The sequence below is a fragment of the Octopus sinensis genome, linkage group LG27 (genome assembly GCF_006345805.1).
Source record: "Octopus sinensis linkage group LG27, ASM634580v1, whole genome shotgun sequence".
Taxonomy (NCBI): domain Eukaryota; kingdom Metazoa; phylum Mollusca; class Cephalopoda; order Octopoda; family Octopodidae; genus Octopus; species Octopus sinensis.
Window position 1 is genome coordinate 12,401,887 of NC_043023.1, and position 27,013 is coordinate 12,428,899.

General features: G+C 37.6%; 2 protein-coding genes across 5 annotated transcripts in view; one reads left to right on the plus strand and one right to left on the minus strand.

The window, feature by feature from the left end:
• LOC115225160 (zinc finger protein OZF-like) overlaps positions 1 to 11,352 on the plus strand; it is a 328,337-nt gene extending 316,985 nt beyond the window's left edge. For 2 of the 3 annotated variants that reach the window (XM_036514197.1, XM_036514196.1), the window contains one exon: positions 9,354 to 11,352. In XM_036514197.1, the coding sequence (XP_036370090.1) occupies positions 9,354 to 10,856 (1,503 nt within the window). In that variant the 3' untranslated portion in view covers positions 10,857 to 11,352. Of the gene's footprint in view, positions 1 to 4,756; positions 4,893 to 8,890 lie in introns of those variants that run through there. The other variant, XM_036514198.1, reaches the window with a different exon arrangement.
• LOC118768205 (zinc finger protein 92-like) lies at positions 1,598 to 26,727 on the minus strand. 2 transcript variants are annotated; one of them, XM_036514282.1, is made up of 2 exons: positions 25,864 to 26,727; positions 1,598 to 1,633 (listed from the first exon to the last, which is right to left on the minus strand). In XM_036514282.1, exon 1 carries the CDS (start codon positions 26,692 to 26,694, stop codon positions 25,906 to 25,908), a length of 789 nt encoding a protein of 262 aa, XP_036370175.1. In that variant the 5' UTR covers positions 26,695 to 26,727; the 3' UTR covers positions 1,598 to 1,633; positions 25,864 to 25,905. The 2 variants fall into 2 exon arrangements, with proteins under 2 accessions (XP_036370175.1, XP_036370174.1); XM_036514281.1 differs by lacking the exon at positions 1,598 to 1,633 and adding an exon at positions 1,669 to 1,885 and having other exon boundaries at positions 25,862 to 26,727.
• Positions 26,728 to 27,013: the final 286 nt, after the last annotated feature.

The window sequence follows — 27,013 nt, forward strand, 5'->3', positions numbered from 1 at the left end:
ATTTCAGCCAACCTGCCACCCCAATATTTTTCGCTGTTTCTTTCTCTACCCATTTTTTTTTAGATAACATTTGGCAGAAATGTTTTCAAGAGAGTGTGGATTACATTAAATTGAAAATTGAAAGAAGTTTGAAATAAATAAGTGAAAAATGCAGAACTTATAGAAGTTCGAGTGGTACCGAAGTCAGTGGAGAGATAAATAAGGATAAATAATTAATCTAAAGAGAAATGCACGTTAGTTTGTGTATGAAACAACTGAACGTATAATATAAAAATACACATGTAAACACATATATATAATATATATAGATATATAAATCAGTAGGAGACTTAGTATCGGCCCTTGCCTTTCCCTTGGATAACACTGGTGACGTGGAGAGGAGAGGCTGGTATGCATGGGCGACTGCCGGTCTTCCATAAAGACAACCTTGCCCAGACTTGTGCCGCAGAGGGGAACTCTCAAAGTGCAAGCCCATGGTCAGTGTCTGACCGAAGGGGGTCTCACACACACAGACTAGACTCACAAAAGACTAGGTCTTGGGACTGATTTCTGCCACTAACACCCTTGAAGGTGGTACTCCAGCATGGCCTCAGTCAAATGACTGAAACAAGTAAAAGACTAAAAGAGTACAAATAAATTTCAGGAGCAAACAGAAACAAGGCATTTGAATAACAAGACCACCCACGTAGAGTTGGGGATTCCATACCTGTACTTTAACAGTGTGTAAGGACATGTAACATCAGCACCAAAAGGGTCACTAAATCCCCAGGTGACAAAATAATCCCACAACAGGGAGGTGGGCAGTTAGTATTGAACGGGTGTGCCATTGTGCCAGTTGAGAGATTTAAGGTATAGAGGAGACAGTGTCTAGATATTGAGTAACAAAACAAACACAAAATGGTCTAACTTTTATTCTGATTTTTTATTCATTATTCTTTTCTAGCAAATTCCTCAAAATCCAAAAAAAAAGGCATTTTTAGCAATCAAGTTAACTCAGAGTCAATAATTTTACATACTATGACAGGTTTGACGTTCACACTGACGGTATTCAATTTGATGATGGGAAAAACCCTGAATGACAGCTGACAAAACAGACTTCATTGTTGTAATGTTTTAATAAATCCTGGCATTGGTACAGTTACAATTGTTGTGAATACCCAGGTGGATGGATGTAGCTTTTTTCCAGAGAATGGTTTAGCACAGATGTCACTCTGACCTGGCTTCTCTCCTGTAGGAATGTATTCATTTACAGTTAAGTCTATGAGAGAATGATTTACAATAGATATGACCATGATGTAGATTTTGTGTGGTATGAAAATGTACATTCGCAAGAGAATGATTTACCTCAGGTGTCACAATGATAATGGCTTCTCTCCAGCATGAATATGTTTGTTACTAGTTAAATCACAATTTGCAGAGAATGATTTGTCACAGATATCACAGCGATATGGTTTTTCCCTTGTATGAATGTATCTGAAATTAGTTATATGATAATTTTGAGAAAATGATTTATCACAGATATCACAATGGTATGGCTTTTATCCTGCATGTATATATTTATGCTGAGTCAAGTTACTACTTTGAGAGAATGGTTTACCACAGATATCACAATGATATAGCTTTTCTCCTGTATGTGTATATTTGTGATGAGTCAAGTTACTACTTTGAGAGAATGGTTTACCACAGATATCACAATGATATAGCTTTTCTCCCGTATGTGTATATTTGTGGTTAGTCAAGTTACCCCTTAGAGAGAATGATTTACTACAGATATCACAATGATATGGCTTTACACCTGTATGCGTATGTTTGCGATGAGTCAAGTGGCTCTTTTGAGAGAATGATCTAACACAGATATTACAATGATATGGCTTTTCTCCTGTATGTGTACGTTTGTGTTAAGTGAAGTTGCTACTTAAAGAATATGATTTATCACATATATCACAGTGATAGGGTTTTTCTCCAGTATTGATATGTCTGTGACTAGTCAACTGACTATTATAATTGAATGACGTACCACAAATATCACAGAAACATTGTTTCTCTCTTGTATCATCGTTTTTTGCTTCAGTTAATTTATTCATTGTGAGAGAATAATTCATTATACATATCACAATAATAATGTTTCCTTCATCTCTATAAACATCTTCGTTTTCAGTTTTGTAACTATTTCCAGAAAAGAATTTGAAGCTGTGTTTCTTTCTTCTGTGATCTTAATTAATATCTAAATCAGCAGGTGGAAATTGTCAACTCGTTTGTAAAGTTATTCAACCTTAATTAACCTGTAAGGCAATCACTTCGTCTACATTCCAAACAGTGAAGACAAGAAAAATATTGTATTCTTAGATTGCATTCATATAAATTTTGATGTATTGATGAATGCTGCTGATAAATTATGTCATCTTGCTTTAGTTGATGAAACGACGTCAAAATATGAAAGGCACATCTGAATGAAGAAGTTTCTTGTGGGTCAACATAAGGTGATATTCTGAAATAGGAAAAGAAACATCAAGATAAAGAGAATAGTTAAATGATACACTAATTCAATGTTGCAAATTTTACAACATGAACACTGTCATCCATTAAATGTTTTTAGGGGTCAGAGTTCATTGAGGCATTGAAAGAATGGCAGGATCTTTTCCTTTTGAACGGCACATGTCAACACAATTTCTAGTCAACTAAACACTTTTAAACTTCGTATACTGGTAGAATATACTCGTAAACTATAACACTGGAATGGTAGTTTTTACAAACTTTCAGTATAACACAACTTCTTCAGTAAATTATAACGAAAGAAGACAGAGGTATGTGAATCATAGGAATTTCCTTTTCATAGCACTGTCTCGGAGAAAATGTTTCCACAGCCAATTTGGATATAATCACAAACTACAGCATCCGAAATATAGTGATGGAAAATTTCATTAAAAGATACCAACCCAAAACTGCCAAGGAAAGAAAGACGGTGGGGCACATTTATGTACTTACACCAGACCAATTAGTAAGTCTATCAAAATTAATTAGGCACCTTTTCTCTCATTATGCAGAATTGGAATGTAACGAACAACTTACGATTTTGATTTGCCGTTAATCTGCCAAATCTTCTGAAATATAGTGATGGAAAATTTCATTAAAAAATACGAAGCCAAAAGGGCCAAGGAAACAAAGTCGGTGGGGCACATTTATGTACTTATAACAGACCAATTAGTTAGTCTACCAAAATCAATTAGGCACCTTTTCTCTCATTATGTAGTAATTAAATGTAACGAACATCAAACGATTTCGATTTACCGTTAATCTGCCAAATCTTTAATCATATCACATGTAACACTCGTCCGTCTTTTTACCCTGAAAGTTCAAATTCCACCGAGGTTCACTTTGCCTTTCATCCTTTCGGGGTCAATAAAATACGAAGCAGTAAAATGCTAGGGTCCAGGCAATAGAATTACGTCTCCCCATCAAATTACAGGCCCTGTGCCTTAAGTAAAAAGGTTCCTTGTCATCATTATTATTTATGGACCCTGAAATGAATTTAAATTAAATGACGATTTCGCGCGCAAAGTCCTGAGTTCAAATACGGTCGACATCGACTTTGCCTTTCATCCCTTTCAGGAAACACTGGGCTCCATGGGTTCGACTTCTCGCTCGCATCAAAGATTTCTGGTCCTGGGCCAAAATTTAAATCCCTCATCATCATTACTATTATTAATATAACCTTTAAATAAATCTTCGTCGACTTACCGTTTTATCAGTGCCTCATTAACAACACTAATTAATATGGTATTCTTCAATCGGTCAACTCTCGACAGCTAAATACCCTGACAGGGCCACATTACTCTCTTTCTACTAATTAATTTCCTTTATACCACATGTAACTGTGGATTATAGGTTTCCATAAACAACAGATAAACATTTCAGTTTGGAAGTTATTAATTAAGACGAGCAAATATAATTTCCTAATTGTTGTCAGGTTCCCGCTTCGAAATAATTACTCAAACATCGAGAGAAGTTCACAAAATCTATTATTTATATTATTATTAAGGCATTATTTAAGAAGGGTACCACTTAAGAAGAGTCGTCCTGTGCGCGTATCCGCGCTAGCTAGTCGTGACTAGTCGATCCTACAACGATTAGCTACAAAACACAAAGTAAATGATTTTTTTTACACAAAATAAATAAAACACAAAAACACAAAATAAATAATTTTAATAAATTTTATTAAACAAAGGCGCAGGAGTGGCTGTGTGGTAAGTAGCTTCCTAACGAACTACATGGTTCCGGGTTCAGTCCCACTGCGTGGCACCTTGGGCGAGTGTCTTCTACTATAGCCTCGGGCCGACAAAATCCTTGTGAGTGGATTTGCTAGACGGAAACTGAAAGAAGCCCGTCGTATATATGTATATATGCATGTGTGTGTTTCAGTGTCTGTGTTTGTCCCCCCAACATTGCTTGACAACCGATACTGGTGTGTTTACGTCCTCGTAACTTAGCTCTTCGGCAAATGACAACCGATAGAATAAGTACTCAGCTTACAAAAGAATAAGTCCCGGGGTCGATTTGCTCGACTAAAAGCGGTGCTCCAGCATGGCCACAGTCAAATGACTGAAACAATTAAAAGAATAAAGTAAACAAAACACAATTTAAGGATCGACTAGTCATGACTAGCTGTCGCGGGTACGCGAGTGCGCGCACCGGGACCACTATTCGCTAGTAGTGCCTTGTTTTATTAAATTTTAGAGGGAACAAACCAGTCAGTAGCGCCATCTATTGGAGAACTGAGGAATTGAATTATCACAAGGGAAATAACTTCTACAGCACTTCAACCTCCATTCAATTAATTATCAATTAAGGTGCTTAATTACCGAATACTGAGTCGCTGTTTATAGCTGAATACGGTAAGTTGACAAAGATTTCCTTTAAGGCTGTAATAGAGTTGATAATACTACTAATAATAAGGTAAATAATAGAATTCTGTGAACCTCTCGATGTTACAGTAATTATTTTTCGAAGCGGGAACCTGACAACAATTAAGAAAATATATTTGCTCGTCTTAATTAACAAATTCCGAACTGAAATGTTGATTTATTGTTTATGAAAACCTATGATCGACTGTTACATGTGATATAAAGTAAATTGATTTATAAAATGAGAGTAATGTGGCATAATTAATTAGCAGAATGAGGGGAAACCGATTGAAAAATACTATATTAATTAACGTTGTCCCGTTGTTAATGAGGCTAAGTTGACGAAGATTTACTTTAAGGTTGTGATGGTGATAATACTACTACTAATAATAATAATGTAAATTATAGAATTCTGTGAACATCTCGATGTTACAGTAATTATTTGGAAGGCATAACAATAGGGAAACGTATTTGCTCGTCTTAAATAACAAATTCCAAACAGAAATGTTGATTTATCGATTATGAAAACCTATGATCGACTGTTTCATGTCATATAAAGGAAATTAATTGGTAAAATGAGGGTAAAGCGGCTTGATTAATTAGTAAAATGAGAGGAAACCGATTGAAGAAACCACATTAATTAACGTTGTCCCGTTGTTAATGAGGCATTGATAAAACATTAAGTTGACGAAGATTTACTTTAAGGTTATTTTGATAATGATGATGATGGTTTCACATTTTGGCCCCGGGGCAAGAAGTCTTTTATGCGAACCTGAAGTCGAATACCTGGAACCCAGTATTTCTCGAAAAGGATGAAAGGCAAATACGACCTCGGCCCTATTTCCACTGAGACCTGGACTTCTTTTTCGGGTTGCATAAAGTAATGATGATGATGTTGATAATGATCTCTTGTACTTGAGACACAAGGACTAAAATTTAGCGGGAGGGCGGAAATCGATTCCGTGGACCCCAGTGCTGTACTGTTGCTTATTTTGGGCACTCCTTTAGAAAATGACGCTTAATTTGGCGATCTTTCGTCTCTAGTAGACCTTTCCGTCGATTTCCGTAAAAAACTTCTTTTATTTTTACATATGGGCTTGCGGGAACTTTTGAAGTAATGAGAGCGAAAGAGACTAAGAGAAAGTGATTTTATGACGAGGGAAGTTCTTTTGAAGTTACCGTGCATGGGAAGCATTGATGTACATGTGTGTGTGTGTGTATTTGATGGGGTGTGGGAGACAGACAGTATGTTGTGTAAGTGAAGTGCTTCTGTTAGTGTGTGTGAAGAGACAGAGAGAGTAATGTGTGAAAGAGAGAGATAACTGTCTTTCGCTCTCATTACTTCAAAAGTTCCCGCAAGCCCATATGTACAAAAAAATGTTTTTTACGGAAATCGACGGAAAGGTCTACTAGAGACGAAAGATCGCCCTTAATTTTTAAAGAAACGTACAAATAGAAAATATATACAAAATAAATGAAGTATGGAAAAAATTAGGAAGATTCATCTGTTTTTAAATAGTTCATACTAAAAAGTAAAACAATCGGGAGAGGGGCTCTTGGGAACATAATTATGTGGGGTGGCACAAGGGGAGGAACCCTACAATGTCGTCTGCGAATTGTAAGACTGATTCACAAGCTGTTTCTTGAAATTCAATAAATGTGGAGTCAGTAATTTGGACATTTTTCAGCTTTTGGGACCACATAGCCCCTGAGTTATATGTTGTATAATTTATTTTCTCTGTAAACTGTAAACAAAAATAAAGATTACAAACCTTGCATACGTCTTAAACATATGTACTGTATTGTGTTATAATTATTTGTGTTGTATATCAACACATCATAGAATGGACGAAGGTAAAGCGAGTGTACACCACCTAAACCTAATGCTAACCCTAACCTTAACCTAAAACTAATCTAACCCTAAAACTAAACCTTAGCCTAATGCTCACGAGTATGCACAGTAAAAAAATCTCATGAAAAACAGTAAAGAATTTGTAAACAAATATTGTCGGTCAGGTAAAAGAAATTGGGCGATCCTTCGGTATAGGTACCGTACGTACCGGAAGTGGCTTTGTTTACACTTCTGAAGATAGCAGAAACCCTTTTCTTCCATCTTTAACCCAACACAAACCCTAACCCTAATCCCCATATATAGAAAAAATCACTTTTTTGAAATGTATCCAGTACTTCCGGTAACTATACCGAAGTTATGCCGAAAATTGTGGAGGCCCAATGGCCCAGCAGTCAAGGCAGCAGACTTGCGGTCGGAGGATTGCGGTTTCGATTCCCAGAACGGGCGTTGTGTGTGTTTATTGAGCGAAAACATCTAAAGCTCCACAAGGCTCCGGCAGGGGGGGGTGGCGACCCCTGTTATACCCTTTCGCTCCAACTTTCTCTCGCTCTCTCTTCCTGTTACTTGAGTAACGCTGCGATGGACTGGCATCCTGTCTAGCTGGGTGGAACACATATGCCACAGGAATCAGGAAACCGGGCCCATGAACCTGGTTAGGCTTAAATAGGGTGCATAAATAATAAAATAAAAGTAAATTACTACCACTTGTATCGTCTGAGGTGTTTGTTTATATTCGAGAGTGCCCGCTTTCCGTCTCTTTTACTCTTTTACTTGTTTCAGTCATATGACTGCGGCCATGCTGGAGCACCACCTTTAATTGAGCAACTCGACCCCAAGACTTATTCTTTTGTAAGCCCAGTACTTATTCTATCGATCTCTTTTGCCGAACCGCTAACTAACGGCGACATAAACACACCAGCATCGGTTGTCAAGCAATGCTAGGGGGACAAACAAAGACACACGCACACATATACATGCATACGACGGGCTTCTTTCAGTTTCCATCTACCAAATCCACTAACAGGATAGTAGAAGACACTTGCCCAAGGTGCCATACAGTGGGACTGAACCCGGAACCATGTGGTTGGTAACTAAGCTACTTACCACACAGCCACTCCTGCACCTATGTTTAATTTTTTGGCATTCCTTCAATATGACTTGACGAAATCAAAACATCAATTCGACTGACAAGCACGTGGATCACTGTCATGAAATGGGAAGAGGAGAAGAAAGCTAAAGGGTTGCACACGCCTGCGTGCATGCTAGTTCCTCTGTGTGTGACAAGAATAAACACGCATGCACACACACAGGAACAAGCACGCACGCACGTACAACCCATGGTCTTTCGTCTCTTCCTCCCATTTTATGACACTTGACCGCATGCTTTTCACAGAAACAGTAAAACTGTTTGACGTTTTTCATTTCATCAAGGCATATCAAAGGAATCCCTTTTTCCCATTTTTATAACAGTTTTTCATTTGCATTTCCTTTTCTTGGAGAGATGCGTTTCTAAAGAAGAACCTTATTCTGTTTACCTGGAAAGGATGCAAGAGAAAGTCGACCTGAAAAGAGTTTGTGCTTTGAAAGTAAAGATGTACAGGGCCTTACCCATGGACTCAAAATACACGAATTACAGACAGAGCCTTTTGTGTGGCCTGGTTAGCCACTTGGTCCACAAGGAAGGGACTTCTGGTCAGGCAGGAAAGGAGTCTGGAGACTAAAATGTCTGTTCGAACCCTCTTTCACCGTTTCTGACTGATGGAAGCGAAATAAACAATACACGGACACACTCTTGTATAGCTTAACAGGCTTGGAATTGTTTAGAATTCTCACTGACTTGTCAAGATTCCTTCATAATTTCTAGTCCACCCTGTAAAATTATATGAACCCTTTGAATTTACAGTAATCTTATAGACTGTGAATCATATTTTGTCAATGTAATTGATTGTCTTTTGCTTGGCCTGGGAAAACAAATTTAGGGTATAACACATTTATGTCATTATGCCAGTCTTTCAATGCCTCAAGGAATTCTGACCCCTAACAACATTTAATGGATGACAATGTTAAATTTTGCAACGTTGAATTAGTGTATCATTTAACTATTCTCTTTATCTTGATGTTTCTTTTCCTATTTCAGAATATCACCTTATGTTGACCCACAAGAACCTTCTTCATTCAGATGTGCCTTTCATATTTTGACGTTGTTTCATCAACTAAAGCAAGATGACATAATTTATCAGCAGCATTCATCCATACATCAAAATTTATATGAATGCAATCTAAGAATACAATATTTTTCTTGTCTTCACTGTTTGGAATGTAGACGAAGTGATTGCCTTACAGGTTAATTAAGGTTGGATACCTTTACAAACGAGTTGACAATTTCCACCTGCTGATTTAGATATTAATTAAGATCACAGAAGAAAGAAACACAGCTTCAAATTCTTTTCTGGAAATAGTTGCAGAACTGAAGTCAAAATGTTTCTAGAGATGAAGGAAACATTATTATTGTGATATGTATAATAAATTATTCTGTCATAATGAATAATTCAATTAAACCAAAAGACCCAGATACAAGAGTGAAGCAATGTTTCTGTGATATCTGTGGTAAATCATTCGCTTATAATAGTCAGTTGACTAGTCACAGACGTATCCATACCGGAGAAAAGCCATATCATTGTGATATCTGTGGTAAATCATTCTCTCAAAGACGTACCTTGACTGAACACAAACGTACACATACAGGTGAAAAGCCATATCATTGTGATATCTGTGGTAAATCATTCTCTCAAAGAGGTACCTTGACTGAACACAAACGTACACATACAGGAGAAAGGCCTTATCATTGTGATATCTGTGGTAAATCATTCTCTAAACGTAATGACTTGACTCGGCACAAACTTACACATACAGGAGAAAAGCCATATCATTGTGATATCTGTAGTCAATCATTCTGTCAAATGAGTCACTTGACTAAACACAAACGCACACATACGGGAGAAAAGCCATATCATTGTGATATCTGTGGTAAATCATTCACTCACAGAAGTGCTGTAACTGTACATAAACGTACTCATACAGGTGAGAAACCATATCAATGTGATATCTGTGATAAATCATTCTCTCGAAGTGCTCACTTGACTGGACACAGACGTACACATACAGGAGAGAAGCCATATCATTGCGAAATCTGTGGTAAATCATTCTCTTGTAATACTCAATTGATTTACCACAAACGTACACATACTGGGGAAAACCCATATCATTGTGATATCTGTGGTAAATCCTTCTCTCTTAGGAGTTGCTTGACTCAACATATGCGTACACATACGGGAGAGAAGCCATATCATTGCGATATCTGTGGCATGTCATTTTCTGACAACAATTACTTGACTAGGCACAGACGTATTCACACAGGGGAAAAACCATATCATTGTGATATCTGTGGTAAATCATTCTCTCAAAGTAGGGATTTCACCAAACACAAACGTACACATACAGGAGAGAGGCCATATCATTGTGACATCTGTGGTAAATCTTTCTCTCAAAGGAGTCACTTGACGATACATATACGTACACATACGGGAGAGAAGCCATATCATTGCGATATCTGTGGTAAATCTTTTTCTCAAAGGAGTCACTTGACGATACATATACGTACACATACGGGAGAGAAGCCATATCATTGCGATATCTGTGGCATGTCATTTTCTGACAACAATTACTTGACTAGGCACAGACGTATTCACACAGGGGAAAAACCATATCATTGTGATATCTGTGGTAAATCATTCTCTCAAAGTAGGGATTTCACCAAACACAAACGTACACATACAGGAGAGAGGCCATATCATTGTGACATCTGTGGTAAATCTTTCTCTCAAAGGAGTCACTTGACGATACATATACGTACACATACGGGAGAGAAGCCATATCATTGCGATATCTGTGGTAAATCTTTTTCTCAAAGGAGTCACTTGACGATACATATACGTACACATACGGGAGAGAAGCCATATCATTGCGATATCTGTGGCAAGTCATTTTCTGACATCAATTACTCGACTAGGCACAGACGTATTCACACAGGGGAAAAACCATGAGTGTAATATCTGTGGTAAATCATTCTCTCAAAGTGGTCACTTGACTAGTCACATGCGTGTTCATACAGGAGAGAAACCACATCATTGCGAAATCTGTGGTAAATCATTCTCCCGTAATAGTATCTTGATTAGTCACAATCATATTCATACTGGGGAAAAACCATATCAGTGTGATGTCTGTGGTAAATGTTTCTCTCAAAAAGGACACTTAAATACACACGTGAGTATTCATACACAAGCGTAACTGTATCAATATCAAAATTTATTACAACATGAGAACAATTATGAATATTTTGTCTGCTAAAAGACTAGATTTATTCCCCTTCAAGTTTGACCTCATCAACTTTAATTTCATCATTAGCAATTTGATGTTAATGAACCCCAACTTCAATATCATTTATATATCTAAATACATCAACACAGAGATGACTTTGGTTTCTGAAGATGATTGTGCTGGATTTTTGAGGAATTTGTTATGAGAGAATAAAGGAATGGGAATAAGGAATAAAAGTTTTAAGTGACATTGATTTTGTCTTTGTTGTGTTTTCATCATCAACATCATCATCATACTTTAATGTCCATTTTTATGCAGGCTTAGGTGGTCAAGTGTGACAGGAGCCGTCAAGCCAGAGTGCTGCTCCAGGCTCCAGTCAGATTTGGCTTGGTTTCTTTGGCCTTATGCCCCTAAGCTTCATAGTATGTTTTATAAATATGCCTGTCCCAGTATCATAACAGCATGAAACTAATAGTAGCTCTTTCAGTTGTGTATTTAATTTGATATATTAGGTTGAGTAAAAAGTAAGCAACGTTTTGAACCATGAAGAGTTTGTACCAGGTTTTTGCAGAGTTTTGAATTTTTTTAAACGTCTTTTTGAAATTGTCTGATAATACAAACATATATAGGCGCAGGAGTGGCTGTGTGGTAAGTAGCTTCTTACCAGACAGACGTGTTGTTTTTTGCTCCGGCAAATGTCACGTGTTAACGTGAAATATTGAACATTTTATGGCAACAGGTAGGACATTTTGGATATTTTTGGAAGCACAGTGAGGTTTATTGCTTGCCGTTGATACTTTTTTGGCATTAATGTTAATTAGTGTTAACACTTTTTCTGCGCGTAATAAGCTTCACTGTGCTTCCGATGTATTTGTTCTGCCTGTTGGCATATTTATTGTCTCACCTTTTAGTGAGAATTGTGTATTTTGAGAGGCATAGCCCCTCCTCAAAAATTAATTTGTTCGCTTGGATTTACCACGGAGAACCAATTGTGCTTGGATTTACCACGGAGAACCAAGTGTGCTGCAACTAGGAGTACCCTGTTTCGTGAGGATTACCAGTTGCAGAACTGTGTTGCCATTATTTGAACTGTCTTCCTTCGTCCTTTTCTCTGTTCTGTCTTTCCATTCTGTCATTGTGTTTTTTTTTCTTATTAACTTTTTTTCAAAATCATGGCAACAAAAGAAACCACTGCTTTGGAATGGGAGGTTGTCCCACCCAAGCAGTGGATTGAAAGTCTTGAGAAGAGGACGGTGGTCCTACGAACCTATTCTAGGTCGCGTGGAGCTATCGCCCTCTTCGACAGGAGCACCATAGAGAAAGAGTTGGGCGACCACCTACCAACGATAAAGTTTATTTCTCGGGGGAATAAATTTGCAACGGTGTGGTTGCTGTTTAATACCCCTGAGGAAGCTAGCGAGCCACTGGGGGGAGAGGAAATTTTGTTCCTCCCCTCGTATTGTGGCAGAAAAGTAAAAAGAGCCTGGGTTTGTGGGCTGCCCCCGGGCACGGAGGCGGAATGGATCAAGAAGACTATCCGGCGAGGCCTGGGGGATGGTGGACCCAGGCTACTACGTGTGAAAATGGCTCCCGCGGTCGCCTGGGAGGGGTCAAAGGCAACTTTGACCCTGTGGACACCGGTGGCCGTGGGAGAAATGAAATTCACGGACTTCCTGAGAATGGCTGGGCACAGGTACCCGGTGATACTCGAGGGTCGCCCCCCCCAAGTGTCACCTGTGCCTGAAGCCCGGACATATCAGGAGGAATTGTCTTGGGGGCCTTGGTGGTGCCCCGGAGCAGAAAGGGGAAAAGGCGCCCGCCGCCCCCTCATTGGAGGGGGAGACGGTGGAAGTCGTGGAGGAGGTTGCCTCCACGAAAAGAAAGAGACAGGCGAGCAACAATGGTTGCCCGCCAAAGAACGCTCAGGTGGCGGAGGGGGATAGCGATCCCCCGTGTCTGGTGACGGAGTCCCCTGGGTCAGCAGTCTCCCCGAAAAGAAGGAGGAGAAAAAGGAAAGGTCGGACGACTGACGTTTCTGTGTCGCCGACGGATTCGCGGGTGGGATGTGTGCCACCCGCGGGCAAGGCTCCGCCAGTGGGAAGTGTGCCACTGACGGAGCAGTGTGAGGCCCCTTCCTGTGAAGAGGAGATGCTTCTCCTTTACCACAAGGGAGAGGAGGTGGAAAGGTTTCTGAATGGCTTGGGTGACCGAGAACGCAAGGGCACGGTCGGCTCAAGGAGTCCGTTATGGCCTCCGCAGGTAGCTGTGGAAAAAGTAACGGAAGATATTTTGTCAAGGGTCGCAGAGACCTTTGAGAGGAAACAGTTTACTTTTCTCTTTGCAGGCCCCGACTTGTCGTTGCAGAGTTGTCTGCAGGCGGCAAGACAATTTGCTTCGGGGACCTAACGGGGAGAATTGTTGAACATTCTTGTAACATGTTGAAGAGGAGGTTTATTGCCTCCTCTAAAATATGTAATTTGAATCATTGTGAACATTTTGTGCATTAAATGTAATTATTGAACATTGTTTTAGAGAAGCGAAAGTCGGCGGGTGCTTTTGACTTCTCCCATCACCATCTTCATCCACCGCCACCATCATCCATTAATGTCCTTGTCCAACACGTAGCTACTACTCTGTGTGCTGCCCTACTGGCAAATTATATAAAATAAAGTAGCTTGTTTACCAACCACATGGTTCCAGGTTCAGTCCCACTGCATGGCACCTTGGGCAAGTGTCTTCTACTATAGCCTCGGGCCGACCAATGCCTTGTGAGTGGATTTGGTAGACGGAAACTGAAAGAAGCCTCTCGTATATATGTATATATATATATGTTTGTGTGTCTGTGTTTGTCCCCCTAGCATTGCTTGACAACTGATGCTGGTATGTTTATGTCCCCCTTACTTAGCTGTTCGGCAAAAGAGACAGATAGAATAAGTAGTGGGCTTACAAAACAATAAGTCCCAGGGTCGAGTTGCCCGATTAAAGGCGGTGCTCCAGCATGGCCGCAGTCAAATGACTGAAACAAGTAAGAGTAATAGACTTGTCCAAATGCACCAATAAATTAACATTGATAATTTTTTTCACTGTTACAATAATCTGAAATGGAAGTGTGAAAGAGCAATATTGGAGCGGGGACAGTTTTAATTTAATTTATATATATATATATATATATATATTACGGAGATGTACTTGCATAGCATGTGATCTGATCTGAGATTGTGTGTTGGAACGAAAACAATTGCAGTGTGGAAGGTGTTTATAAGCCATTTAAGAAACACACAAAAACCATTAGATTCACGACTAACTGTCATTTATTCAGATGCAGTACAGAATTTTGTCAGTGAACAGGTCACGGTCGGAAAGCGACGGAAATATTTTGACAAATTAGATTTAAATATTGAAGTGGAACTAACGGTTTTTGTGTGTTTCTTAAATGGCTTATAAGCACCTTCCACGCTGCAATTGTTGTGTGTGTGTATATATATATATATATATGTATGTATGTATATATATATATATATATATATATATATATATGTATACATACGTAAATATGTGATATATATATATATGTCTGTACGTATATATGTATGTATATATATATATATATATATATATATATATATACATATATATATATATGTATTCATAAATATATATGTGTGTGTGTATATATATATACGTAGTGCACCTGAGCACTGTACACAATGTTTATTATTATTATTATTATACATACACACGGATGCGTATACACATATCATTGTACATGTATATATATATGACATACACACATGTATGTATACATATACACGAACATATATGTAAGTCAGATACACCCGCTTAATTTTACAATAGCTAGAACTTTATTCCTTCCTCCATAATTTTGGTGAAAATTTGAAAAAAAAACGCAGAAAGAAAATCATTGAATCGAATCCCGCCAGTAATTAGTGCCATCTCGGGGAGAAGCGGGGAAATAGAGTCGTGTAAAGGGGAATAACTTTAACAGCAGGGGAAAATTTAAATAGTGCTGGTGATTTAACATCGGGCACTGACCCGTAAGAATACGGTAAGTTGACAACGATCTGTTTTAAAGCTGTAATGATAAAAAGATAGATAAATAATAAGGTAGTTTCCTATTTGATGCCCGTAAAATCATAGCGATCCAACAAGTTTATTTTAATAAAACATTTCATTAATTATAAGTGGAACACACTACGAACAATGAATGAAAGGTGAGGGAAAATGTTTGAGTTATTTTGAATAGAGTTTCGCCCTGGACATATTTGAGAATTGTTCAACAATCCACGGCGATGACACAAAGCAATACAAGTAGCTGGATCTGAGAAAGATCGAACCAGTATCGTAATTGTAAGGCTTTAATTGATTAAAACGGGAAACAAGACATGCTAATCGAGTTGAAATGAAATTTAGACTAAAACAAATTTGATTTTACGGACATCAAATAGGAAATGACCAATAATAATGTTGAATGGCAAAATATATTTCCTCTTCTTTGATAATTACTTTCAAATTGAAAAGTTGGAATCTTTTCGGTTTGAACGGCAGATTTTTAAAATAGTTTCCACTAAACTAAACACTTTTTAAACTTCGTATACTGGTAGAATGTGTTTATAAGACATCTTTTTCTCTTGGCTTTATTGAGAAAATTCAATAGTTTGTAAGATATTTGGGTCTTTTCGGTTTGAACGGCAGTTTTTTAAAATAGTTTCCACGTAACTTAACACTTTTAAACTTCGGATACTGGTAGAATATGTTTATAAAACATCTTTTTCTCTTGGCTTTAATTGAGAAAATTCTGTAGTTTGTAAGATATTTGTTGTTGGTTTTTTTTCAATTTCTGCAATTTCAACCAATAAATGACGTCTATTGAGGTAAAAAAACATTCTGTGCCGTATCAATATGTCCCTCGTTTAAGATACAGATAGGGTTTATTTACATTTGTGAAGAAAAAAAGATACCCTTCCCACCAGCCGTAACCCTGAAACAGATTGAAATGTAATAGATCGATACTAGGGTCATAATAATGGGTGATAATTTCATATGACACCGCTAGAAAAAACTGCCGGTCAAACAGAAAAGATCCGGAAGGACAATGAGTGGGGAAGAGAGGAAATGACGTTCAGAAAGGACCGGAACTACGACGGCATGACGTCACGTCAGGTAGCCACATGTTGAGGACGTCTTCTGTATTACGGTATCTTTGACGGGGTCAAAATATTGCGTTGGAAACGGTCGTAGAGAATATAAGAATATATGAGTAGACTTTATTAAAATAATCTGGTGAGAATTTGAAAGAACTTGAAGGTGAAATTGTTGATAAAATGGGACAAAAAAAAAAAAAAACGGAACGAATTCAACCTGCCAGTAGAGCCATCTACTGGAGAATAGAAGTACAACCATACCAAGGGAAGTAACTTCTAAAACACTCCAAACCACGTGGTCCCTGTAAATTATTAATTAAGGTGCTTAATTACCAATCACTGGCTTGTTTATATCCGAATACGGTAAGTTTATAAAGATTTAATTAAAGACTGTATTAATACTATTAATTAATAATTTAAATAATAAAATTATGCGAGCCTCTCCAAACGAAAACATTTTATTTTTTAGTATAAAATATTTCAAACTGGATGAATCTTCCTAATTTTTTGCATACTTCATTTATTTTGTATATATTTTCCATCTTAATAACTTCTTAAAAAATTAGGTGTCATTTTCGTGCAGAGGTGTGCTTCTAGGTACTACTAGCGAACAGTGGTCCCAGTGTGCGCACTTTTTAACCCTAAACATAACCCTAACCCGGTACTATTTAAGAAGAGTGGTCCCTGTGCCCGCTCTTACTCGCTAGCTAGTAGTGGCTAGTGCATTCTAAATGTCTACTTAGCGCGAGTGCCACATAGGTTTTTTTTTAACAAAATAAATAATTCGGATCTTTTCGGTTTGAACGGCAGTTTTTAAAATAGTTTCCACGTAACTAAACACTTTTAAACTTCGTATACTGGTAGAATGTGTTTATAAAACATCTTTTTCTCTTGGCTTTAATGAGAAAATTCTATGGTCTGTAAGATATTTGGGATCCTTTCGATTTGAACGACAGCTTTTTAAAATAATTTCCACGTAACTGAACACTTTTAAACTTCGTATACTGGTAGAATGTGTTTATAAAACATCTTTTTCTCTTGTCTTTAATTGAGAAAATTCTATGGTTTGTAAGATATTTGGGATCCTTTCGGTTTGAACGATAATCGTAACGCCCTATATTAACCAACATCGGTTAGAATGTGTTTATAAAACATCTTTTTCTCTTGTCTTTAATTGAGAAAATTCTATGGTTTGTAAGATATTTGGGATCTTTTCGGTTTGAACGACTGTTTTTTTAAATAATTTCCACGTAACTAAACACTTTTAAACTTCGTATACTGGTAGAATGTGTTTATAAAACATCTTTTTCTCTTGTCTTTAATTGAGAAAATTCTATGGTTTGTAAGATATTTGTTGTTTTTTTTTCTTCAATTTCTGCAATGTCAACCGATCAATTACGTCTATTGATGTAAAAAAAACAAACATTCCGTGCCGTATGAATATGTTCCTCGTTTAAGAAACATTGGGTTTATTTACATTTCTGAAGAAAAAAAGGATACCCTTCCCACACCCCTAACCCTAAAACAGATTGAAATGCAATAGATCGATACTAGGGTCATAATTATGGGTGACAATTTCATATGACACTGCTAGAAAAAACTATAGTTCAAACCGAAAAGATCCAATAAGTGTCTTCTACTATAGCCCTGAGCTAACTAAACCCTTTTATTTCACATCCACGTAGGGGACGAATCTAAACACAAAAATGCTCTGAAAGCAACGGGGTTGGGAGAGGCTTTCGGAAAATTCACAAGATCCGAAGTTTTTCCCTCGTAATTTTTAGGAAGATGAGTTTTTTTTGTGAATGATATTTTATATACATACGTTTCGAACGGTATAGGTCACGATTATAAAGAAATTTGTGGGAGAAATCTTTTGCGATGGGGTCAGGAGGGGACTTCGGAAAATCCGATGTTTTTCCCTCGTAACTTTGAGGAAAATATAATCCTTTTGAAATAACAAATTCAATTTTTCCTCACGAACTTCTATGCTAAACATCCTTTTGTGAAGGTTCATTCGTTGGTCCCCCTTTCGTTATAGCACATGCTGTCAACTATAAACACATGAAATATTATCACTAATAATGCTCTCTCGATGCACATACATATTTCTTCTCTGTATTTGTGTGGAATGTAGATAACAAAATCAATGTGGCAGTTTAAACTTGAGAAAAGCCTTGCATATTTATAATGTCCAAGTTATATAGATGTATGTATGCATTTCTGTGCATGTGTGTCTATGCGGCTAGGGTTCCTTCTTACCTGCTTCATTTGTGTATGTAAATTTCTAAGAAGAAAACGAGATCGATGTCAAATAAGCCGTATTACTGATGATATTTCATTAATTTAGTGCTGACAACACGTGCTCTCGTGCTCACTGAAACTAACAAAAGAATCTTGACGAGTCTGAGACTGAAAAACGATTAAATGCCGCTTAACAAAACTATAGAAGAACGAGATGCTGTTGAGCATTTTGTCCGATAAGCAAAGGTTTCTTCCTCTAAATAATACACGGTTGATCAGAATCCATGTCTCCCTTGTTCGTTAAATTTATTTAATATATTATTATTCATTAATACACTTATTAAGAAATAAAATAGTAAATTTAAACAATAAACGAAGCATGCTAGGAAAGATGACTAATAATTGAGTCATGAATTCTTTCCCTCTCTGTAGTATTATATGAACCCTTCGAAGTTACAGTCATCACATAGAAGGGAAAACATAGAAACATTGAGAAAATATGATTCCTCGTCTTAAATATATCAAACATTGATTTTTTTTAACGGTATGAGGAAAGGAATTTAGGGTGTAACACATTTATGTTGTTATGCCATTCTTTCAATGAATTCTGACCCCTAAAAACATTTAATAGATGACAATGTTAAATTTTGCATCATTGAATTAGTGTATCATTTAACTATTCTCTTTATCTTGATGTTTCTTTTCCTATTTCAGAATATCACCTTATGTTGACTCACAAACTTCTTCATTCAGATGTGCCTTTCATATTTTGACGTCGTTTCATCAACTAAAGCAAGATGACATAATTTATCAGCAGCATTCATCAATAAATCAAAATTTATATGAATACAATCTAAGAATACAATATTTTTTCTTGTCTTCACAGTTTGGAATGTAGACGAAGTGATTGCCTTACATGTTAATTAAGGTTGGATTACTTCACAAACGAATTGACAATTTCCACCTGCTCATTTAGATATTAATTAAGATCACAGAAGAAAGAAGCACAGCTTCAAATTCTTTTCTGGAAATAGTTGCAGAACTGAAATCAAAGATGTTTATAGAGATGAAGGAAACATTATTATTGTGATATGTATAATAAATTATTCTGTCATAATGAATAATTCAATTAAACCAAAAGACCCAGATACAAGAGAGAAACAATATTTCTGTGATATCTGTGGTAAATCATTCGCTTATAATAGTCAGTTGACTAGTCACAGACATATCCATACTGGAGAAAAGCCATATCATTGTGAAATCTGTGGTAAATCATTCTCTCAAAGTTCGAAGGTGACTAGACACAAACGTACACATACAGGAGAAAGGCCTTATCATTGTGATATCTGTGATAAATCATTTTCTGACAGCAGTACCTTGACTAAACACAAATATACACACATGGAAGAAAAGCCATTTCAATGTGATATCTGTGGTAAATCATTCTCTCAAATGAGTAAATTGACTCATCACAAATATACACATACAGGAGAAAAACCATATCATTGTGATATCTGTGGTAAATCATTCTCTCAAAGGTTTGACTTGGGTCAACACAAATATACACATACAGGAGAAAAGCCATATCATTGTGATATCTGTGGTAAATCATTCTCTCAAAGGATTCACTTGAGCCAACACAAATATACACATACAGGAGAAAAGCCTTATCATTGTAATATCTGTGGTAAATCATTCTCTCGAAGGAGCACCTTGGCTGAACACAAATATACACATATGGGAGAAAAGCCATTTCAATGTGATATCTGTGGTAAATCATTCTCTCAAAGAGGTACCTTGACTAAACACAAACGCACACATACGGGAGAAAAGCCATATCATTGTGATATCTGTGGTAAATCATTCTCTCAAAGAGGTACCTTGACTAAACACAAACGCACACATACGGGAGAAAAGCCTTATCATTGTAATATCTGTGATAAATCATTTTCGCGTAGGAGTATTTTGACTACACACAAACGTACACATACAGGAAAAAAGCTATATAATTGTGATATCTGTGGTAAATCATTCTCTCAAAGGAGTAGCTTGACTCGGCATGAATATACACATACAGGATAAAAGCCATACCATTGTGATATCTGTGATGAATCATTTTCTCAAAATTTTCATTTAACGAATTTCAGATACATTCATACGAGGGAAAAACCATATCGCTGTGATATCTGTGATAAATCATTCTCTGCAAATTGTGATTTAACTAGTAACAAACATATTCATGCTGCAGAGAAGCCGTTATCATTGTGACACCTGAGGTAAATCATTCTCTTGCAAATGTACATTTTCATACCACACAAAATCTACATCATGGTCAAATCTATTGTAAATCCTTCTCTCATAGACTTAACTGTAAATGAATACATTCCTACAGGAGAGACGCCATGTCAGAGTGACATCTGTGCTAAACCATTCTCTTGAAAAAAGCTACATCCATCCACCTGGGTATTCACAACAATTGTAACTGTACCAATGCCAGGATTTATTAAAACATTACGACAATGAAGTCTGTTTTGTCAGCTGTCATTCAGGGTTTTTCCCATCATCAATTTGAATACCGTCAGTGTGAACGTCAAACCTGTCATAATCTGTAAAAATATTGACTCTGAGTTAACTTGATTGCTAAAAATGCCTGTGTTTGGATTTTGAGGAATTTGCTAGAAAAGAATAATGAATAAAAAATCAGAATAAAAGTTAGACCATTTTGTTTGTTTTGTTACTCAATATCTGGACACTGTCTCCTCCATACCTTAAATCTCTCAACTGGCACAATGGCACACCCGTTCAATACTAGCTGGCCACCTCCCTGTTGTGGGATTTTTTTGTCACCTGGGGATTTGGTGACCCTTTTGATGCTGATGTTACATGTCCTTACACACTGTTAATGTACAGGTATGGAATCCCCAACTCTATGGGGGTGGTCTTGTTATTCAAATGCCTTGTTTCTGTTTGCTCCTGAAATTTATGTGTAATCTTTTATTCTTTGATGTGTTTCAATCATTTGACTGAGGCCATGCTGGAGCACCTTCTTCAAGGGTGTTAGTGGAAGAAATCGACCTCAAGACTTAGTCTTTGTAAGTCTAGTACTGATTTTATTGGTGACTTTTACTAATCCGTAGTTACAGTGAGATAATCACACCAGTGCCAATGGTTAAGCCCGTGGCAGGTGAAAAAAAAAGACACAGACACATACCCAAATACATATAGATATACATTCTGGTGTCTTCTACCTGAGTCGTAGCCAGCCCACTTATGCATACCTTTCCTTCTTGTGACGACCTGTTGAGGCAAGTGAAAATCAAAATCGAAATCGATCAACATCAATGGAAATTGTAGCTGTGATACCAGTGCCAATGGCACGTAAGAGAACCATCCGAACGTGGCCGTTGCCAGCGACGCCTCGACTGGCCTCCGTGCCGGTGGCACGTAAAATGCACCATCCGATTGTGGCCATTGCCAGCCTCGTCTAGCCCCCGTGCCGGTGGTATGTAAAAGGCAGCATCTGACAAAGGCCGGTTGCTAGCCTCGTCTGGTACCTGTGCAGGTGGCATGTAAAAGGCACCCACTACACTCACGGAGTGGTTGGCATTAGGAAGGGCATCCAGCCGTAGAAACGCTGCCAGATCAGACTGGGCCCAGCACAGCCTTCTGGTTTCCAAGACCCCAGTTGAACTGTCCAACCCATGCTAGCATGGAAAGCGGATGCAAAACAATGATGATGATTTATATATATATATATATGTAGTAGCCTAAGGTTGAGTTGAGCTGGCAAAAACGTCAGCACACCGGGGAAATGTATTTCATCTGGTGTTACGTTCTGAGTTCAAATTCCACCGAGGTCGACTTTGCCTTACATCCTATTGGAGTCGATAAATAAAGTACCAGTTACTCACTGGGGTTGGTGTAGTCGACTTAATCCATGTCCCTGTTTGTGCTCTCTGTGTTTACCTCTTTGTGGGCGATAAAGAAATAAGAAATTGACCCCAAGACAGGGACATAAACACACCAATACCAGTTGTTAAGCGATGGCTGAGGGAAAAACAGATACACACATTTATACACATACCCACGTATATACATGCATACAACACACATATATAGTAGCCTAAGTACCCGGAATTTCAAGGAATGTTAACCCTTTTGATACCTATTTCTTTACTAAACACAGAGGGGACAAACAAGGACAGACACACGAATTAAGTCGATTATATCGACACCAGTGCGTAACTGGTACTTATTTAATCGACCCCGAAAGGATGAAAGGCAAAGTCGACCTCGGCGGAATTTGAACTCAGAACGTAACGGCTACGCATTTTACCCGGCGTGCTAACATTTCTGCCAGCTCACCGCCTTTTGACACCAACCCAGCTGGCAGGCACCCCCTCAGACTCTGTAGTACAAATAAATGTCTTGTTTTTATGAGTTCTGATTTAAAATTTTTCATCAAACTTTAGTCACAACTTATGTTCCAACACCAGGTTAATGATAACCACCAAGTTATTTTATGAAGCTGTTTGTTATATTTAAAATTAATTGAAAGAAACACAGAGCCTCTCAACAGAATTCATCATCGTTTAACGTCTGCTTTCCATGCTAGCATGGGTTGGACGAATGACTGAGGGCTGGCGAACCAAATGGCTGCACCAGGCTTCAGTCTTGATCTGGCAGAGTTTCTACAGCTGGATGCCCTTCCTAATGCCAACCACTCTGAGAATGTAGTGGGTGCTTTTTACATTATATATCATCATCATCATCATTTAACGTTTGCTTTCCATGCTAGCATGGGTTGGCTGATTTGACTGAGGACTGGCGAACCAACTGGCTGCACCAGGCTTCAGTCTTGATCTGGCAGAGTTTCTACAGCTGGATGCCCTTCCTAACGCCAACCACTCCGAGAGTGTAGTGGGTGCTTTTACATGCAACTGGCACGGGGCCAGTCAGGCGGTACTGGCAACGATCTCGCTTGAATCTTCTAATTATGGTAACAAAATTGTTAAAGGAAATGAACGTATTTATTCCGATAAAAAATACATTTTCAGAACAATTCTATCAGATGACATGTGTATAAACAATATCAGTAAAACAAATCTTGGAAGCAATCACAGTTTAATTCTTTAGAACTTCTAAATATACAAGGTTTTCAGCAACCACTACATTCTTGAAGTGTTTGGTGTTAGGAAGGGCATCCAGCTTCCAAGAACTGATTGCAGCCTGGTTCATCTTTGCGAGTTGCCAGTCCTCAGTCAAACCGTCTAACCCATGGAAAGCAGGTGTTAAATGATGATACTATATATGATATATTGTTATGACATTGAAAGTTTAGGGTGAAATTTGCCAACCATTCGCTGTCTCTCTCTCTCACTCACTCGACACAAAGAAGACACGTGATTTCCTCGCCAGAAATTGCAAAGGGAAACTGCTTTAGCGTTTCAAATTTATTCTGCAATCTGGGATTATTATACCTTATATATATTATATTCAGTGACTCTAACAGTTATTAAAAGATAACTTTGTTTTAATAATTATACGTTTAGTTGTTTCATACACAAACTAACCGTGTTTTTCCTTTTAGATTAATTGTTAATCCTTATTTATCTCTCCACTGACTTCGGTACCACTCTAACTTCTCTCAATTTTCAATTTAATGTAATCCACACTCTCTTGAAAACGGGAAAGACAAAGTGAGAGAGAGTGAGTGACGACGTTCATAAAATATAAAATGTAAAATGTTTTAGTTTTTCTTAAACACGAGATATAGTGTTCAAATTCAGGATGGTTTTGAAAGACCCTATATTTTATAATCATAGTATATATACTTTCTCACACAACAATTACAATATATTTATTTTAAATCGTTCATCTTTCTCCCCATCTCTCTCTCACACACATTACTTTGGGTGCGAAAGAGTTTTGTTTTTATTTTACGCCCAGTAAAAAAGTGTTTTGTTGAGAGTCAATATTACTTAGTTTGACTTGAAATAAAGGCCGGGTTATACTGCTAGTGTAAAATAAAGTTTATTATAAACAACACAAACACTTTGTAATTTAATAGATTTCAATGTGATACCTGTTCAATAGAAATTATTTTTATTTAATAAAAATTTAATTAAATCCAATCAGGAGTAAGTGAAATTCTGCTGAATAAAAACTAAATTGAAAACATTTATCCCTGGCTGTCTCGGCAATACTCAAAGGTTTGAGGTGAGAATTTTACATAAGTAGGACACTTTCTTTTAACAAATATCATCTCTGTCAATTACACGGGTGCACAAAGTACCTGGGTGTTTACAGTGCTTGTGCATAGTCAAGTGATACCTTTTAGAAAATGATATCAGAATATGGCTTTTCTCTTGTATGTGTATGTTTGTGTTGAGTCAAGTCCTATAAGAGAATGATTTACTACATATTACAAAGATATGGATTTACTATGTGCCGGTGGCACGTAAAAAACACCATTCGAGTGTGATCGTTACCAGCCTCCCCTTACTGGCACCTGCGCCGGTGGCATGTGTAAAAGATTTGAGCGAGGTCGTTGCCAGAGCCGCCTGACTGGCCCCATGCCAGTTGCACATAAAGGCACCCACTACACTCCCAGAGTGGTTGGCGTTAGGAAGGGCATCCAGCTGTAGAATCTCTGCCAGATCAAGATTGAAGCCTGGTGCAGCCACTTGGTTCGCCAGCCCTCAGTAATTCGTGCAACCCATGCTAGCATGGAAAGCAGACGTTAAATGATGATGATGATGATGTGTATGTTTGTGTTGAGTCAAGTCCTATAAGAGAATGATTTAACACAGATATTAGGATATTTCTTTTCTGCTGTATATGTATATATATACATGTATATATAAATACAGATTGGTGAATGCAGTTGTCTTCCCAATAGCAACATATGGATGCGAGACCTGGACACTAAAGAAAGCTGACCAGAAGAGAAATAATGCATTCGAGCTTTGGTGTTGGAGAAGACTTTTGCGGATTCCATGGACAGCGAGGCTCACCAATGGAGAAGTTCTTAAGCAGATCAGGCCGAAAATGTCGATAGAAGCTGGGATCACCAAGCATAGATTGGCATATTTCGGTCATATTATGCGGAGATGATCCCTGGAGAAGAACATCATGCTCTGAATGGTCAGTAGCAAGAGAGGTAGAGGCCGACCACGAACCCGCTGGCTTGACACCATCAAGAGTGATACCGGAAAGGACATAGCCAATCTGAAAGAAGCGGCCCAGGATAGAACTCACTGGAAAACACTGATTCATCGAGTAACCGAGAGTCGACTTCGACTGAGCGGATAGTGTGAGAGTATATGTATGTATGTGTTGAATCAAGTTGCACCCATAAGAGAATGATTTACCACATGTTACAAAGATACGGCTTTACTTTTGCATGTGTATACTCGTGTTTAGTCAAGTTACACCTTTTAGAGAAGGACCTACCACAGATATCACAATCATATGGCTTTTCTTCTGTATGAGTACGTTTATGTTGAGCCAAGGGACTCCTACACGAAAATGATTTGCCACAGATATCACAACGAAACGGCTCTTCTCCTGTATGTGTACGTTTGTGTTCAGTCAAGGTACTCCTTCCAGAGAATGATTTACCACAGATACGTTTATGATTAGTCAAACAACGATGTTCAGAAAAGGATTTACCACAGATGTCACAATAAGGCTTCTCTCCTGTATGAACACGTTTGTGATGAGTTAAAATGCTATTTTGAGAGAATGATTTACCACAGATATCACAACGATATGGCTTTACTCCTGTATGTGTACGTTTGTGTTCAGTCAGAATAATCCTACGCGAGAAGGATTTACTACAGATATCACAATGATACGACTTTTCTCCTGTATGTGTATATTTGTGACGAGTCAAGTGGCTCTTTTGAGAGAATGATCTACCACAGATTTCACAATGATATGGCTTTTCTCCTGTATGTGTACGTTTGTGTTGAGTTAAGTTGCTACTTAAAGAATATGATTTATCACATATATCACAGTGATATGGTTTTTCTCCCGTATGGATACGTCTGTGACTAGTCAACTGACTATTATAGTTGAATGATGTACCACAAATATCACAGAAATATTGTTTCTCTCTTGTATCATCGTTTTTTGCTTCAGTTAATTTATTCATTGTGAGAGAATAATTTATTATACATATCACAATAATAATGTTTCCTTCATCTCTATAAACATCTTTGTTTTCAGTTTTGTAACTATTTCCAAAAAAGAATTTGAAGCTGTGTTTCTTTCTTCTGTGATCTTAATTAATATCTAAATCAGCAGGTGGAAATTGTCAACTCGTTTGTAAAGTTATCCAACCTTAATTAACATGTAAGGCAATCACTTCGTCTACATTCCAAACTGTGAAGACAAGAAAAAATATTGTATTCTTAGATTGTATTTATATAAATTTTGATGTATTGATGAATGCTGCTGATAAATTATGTCAT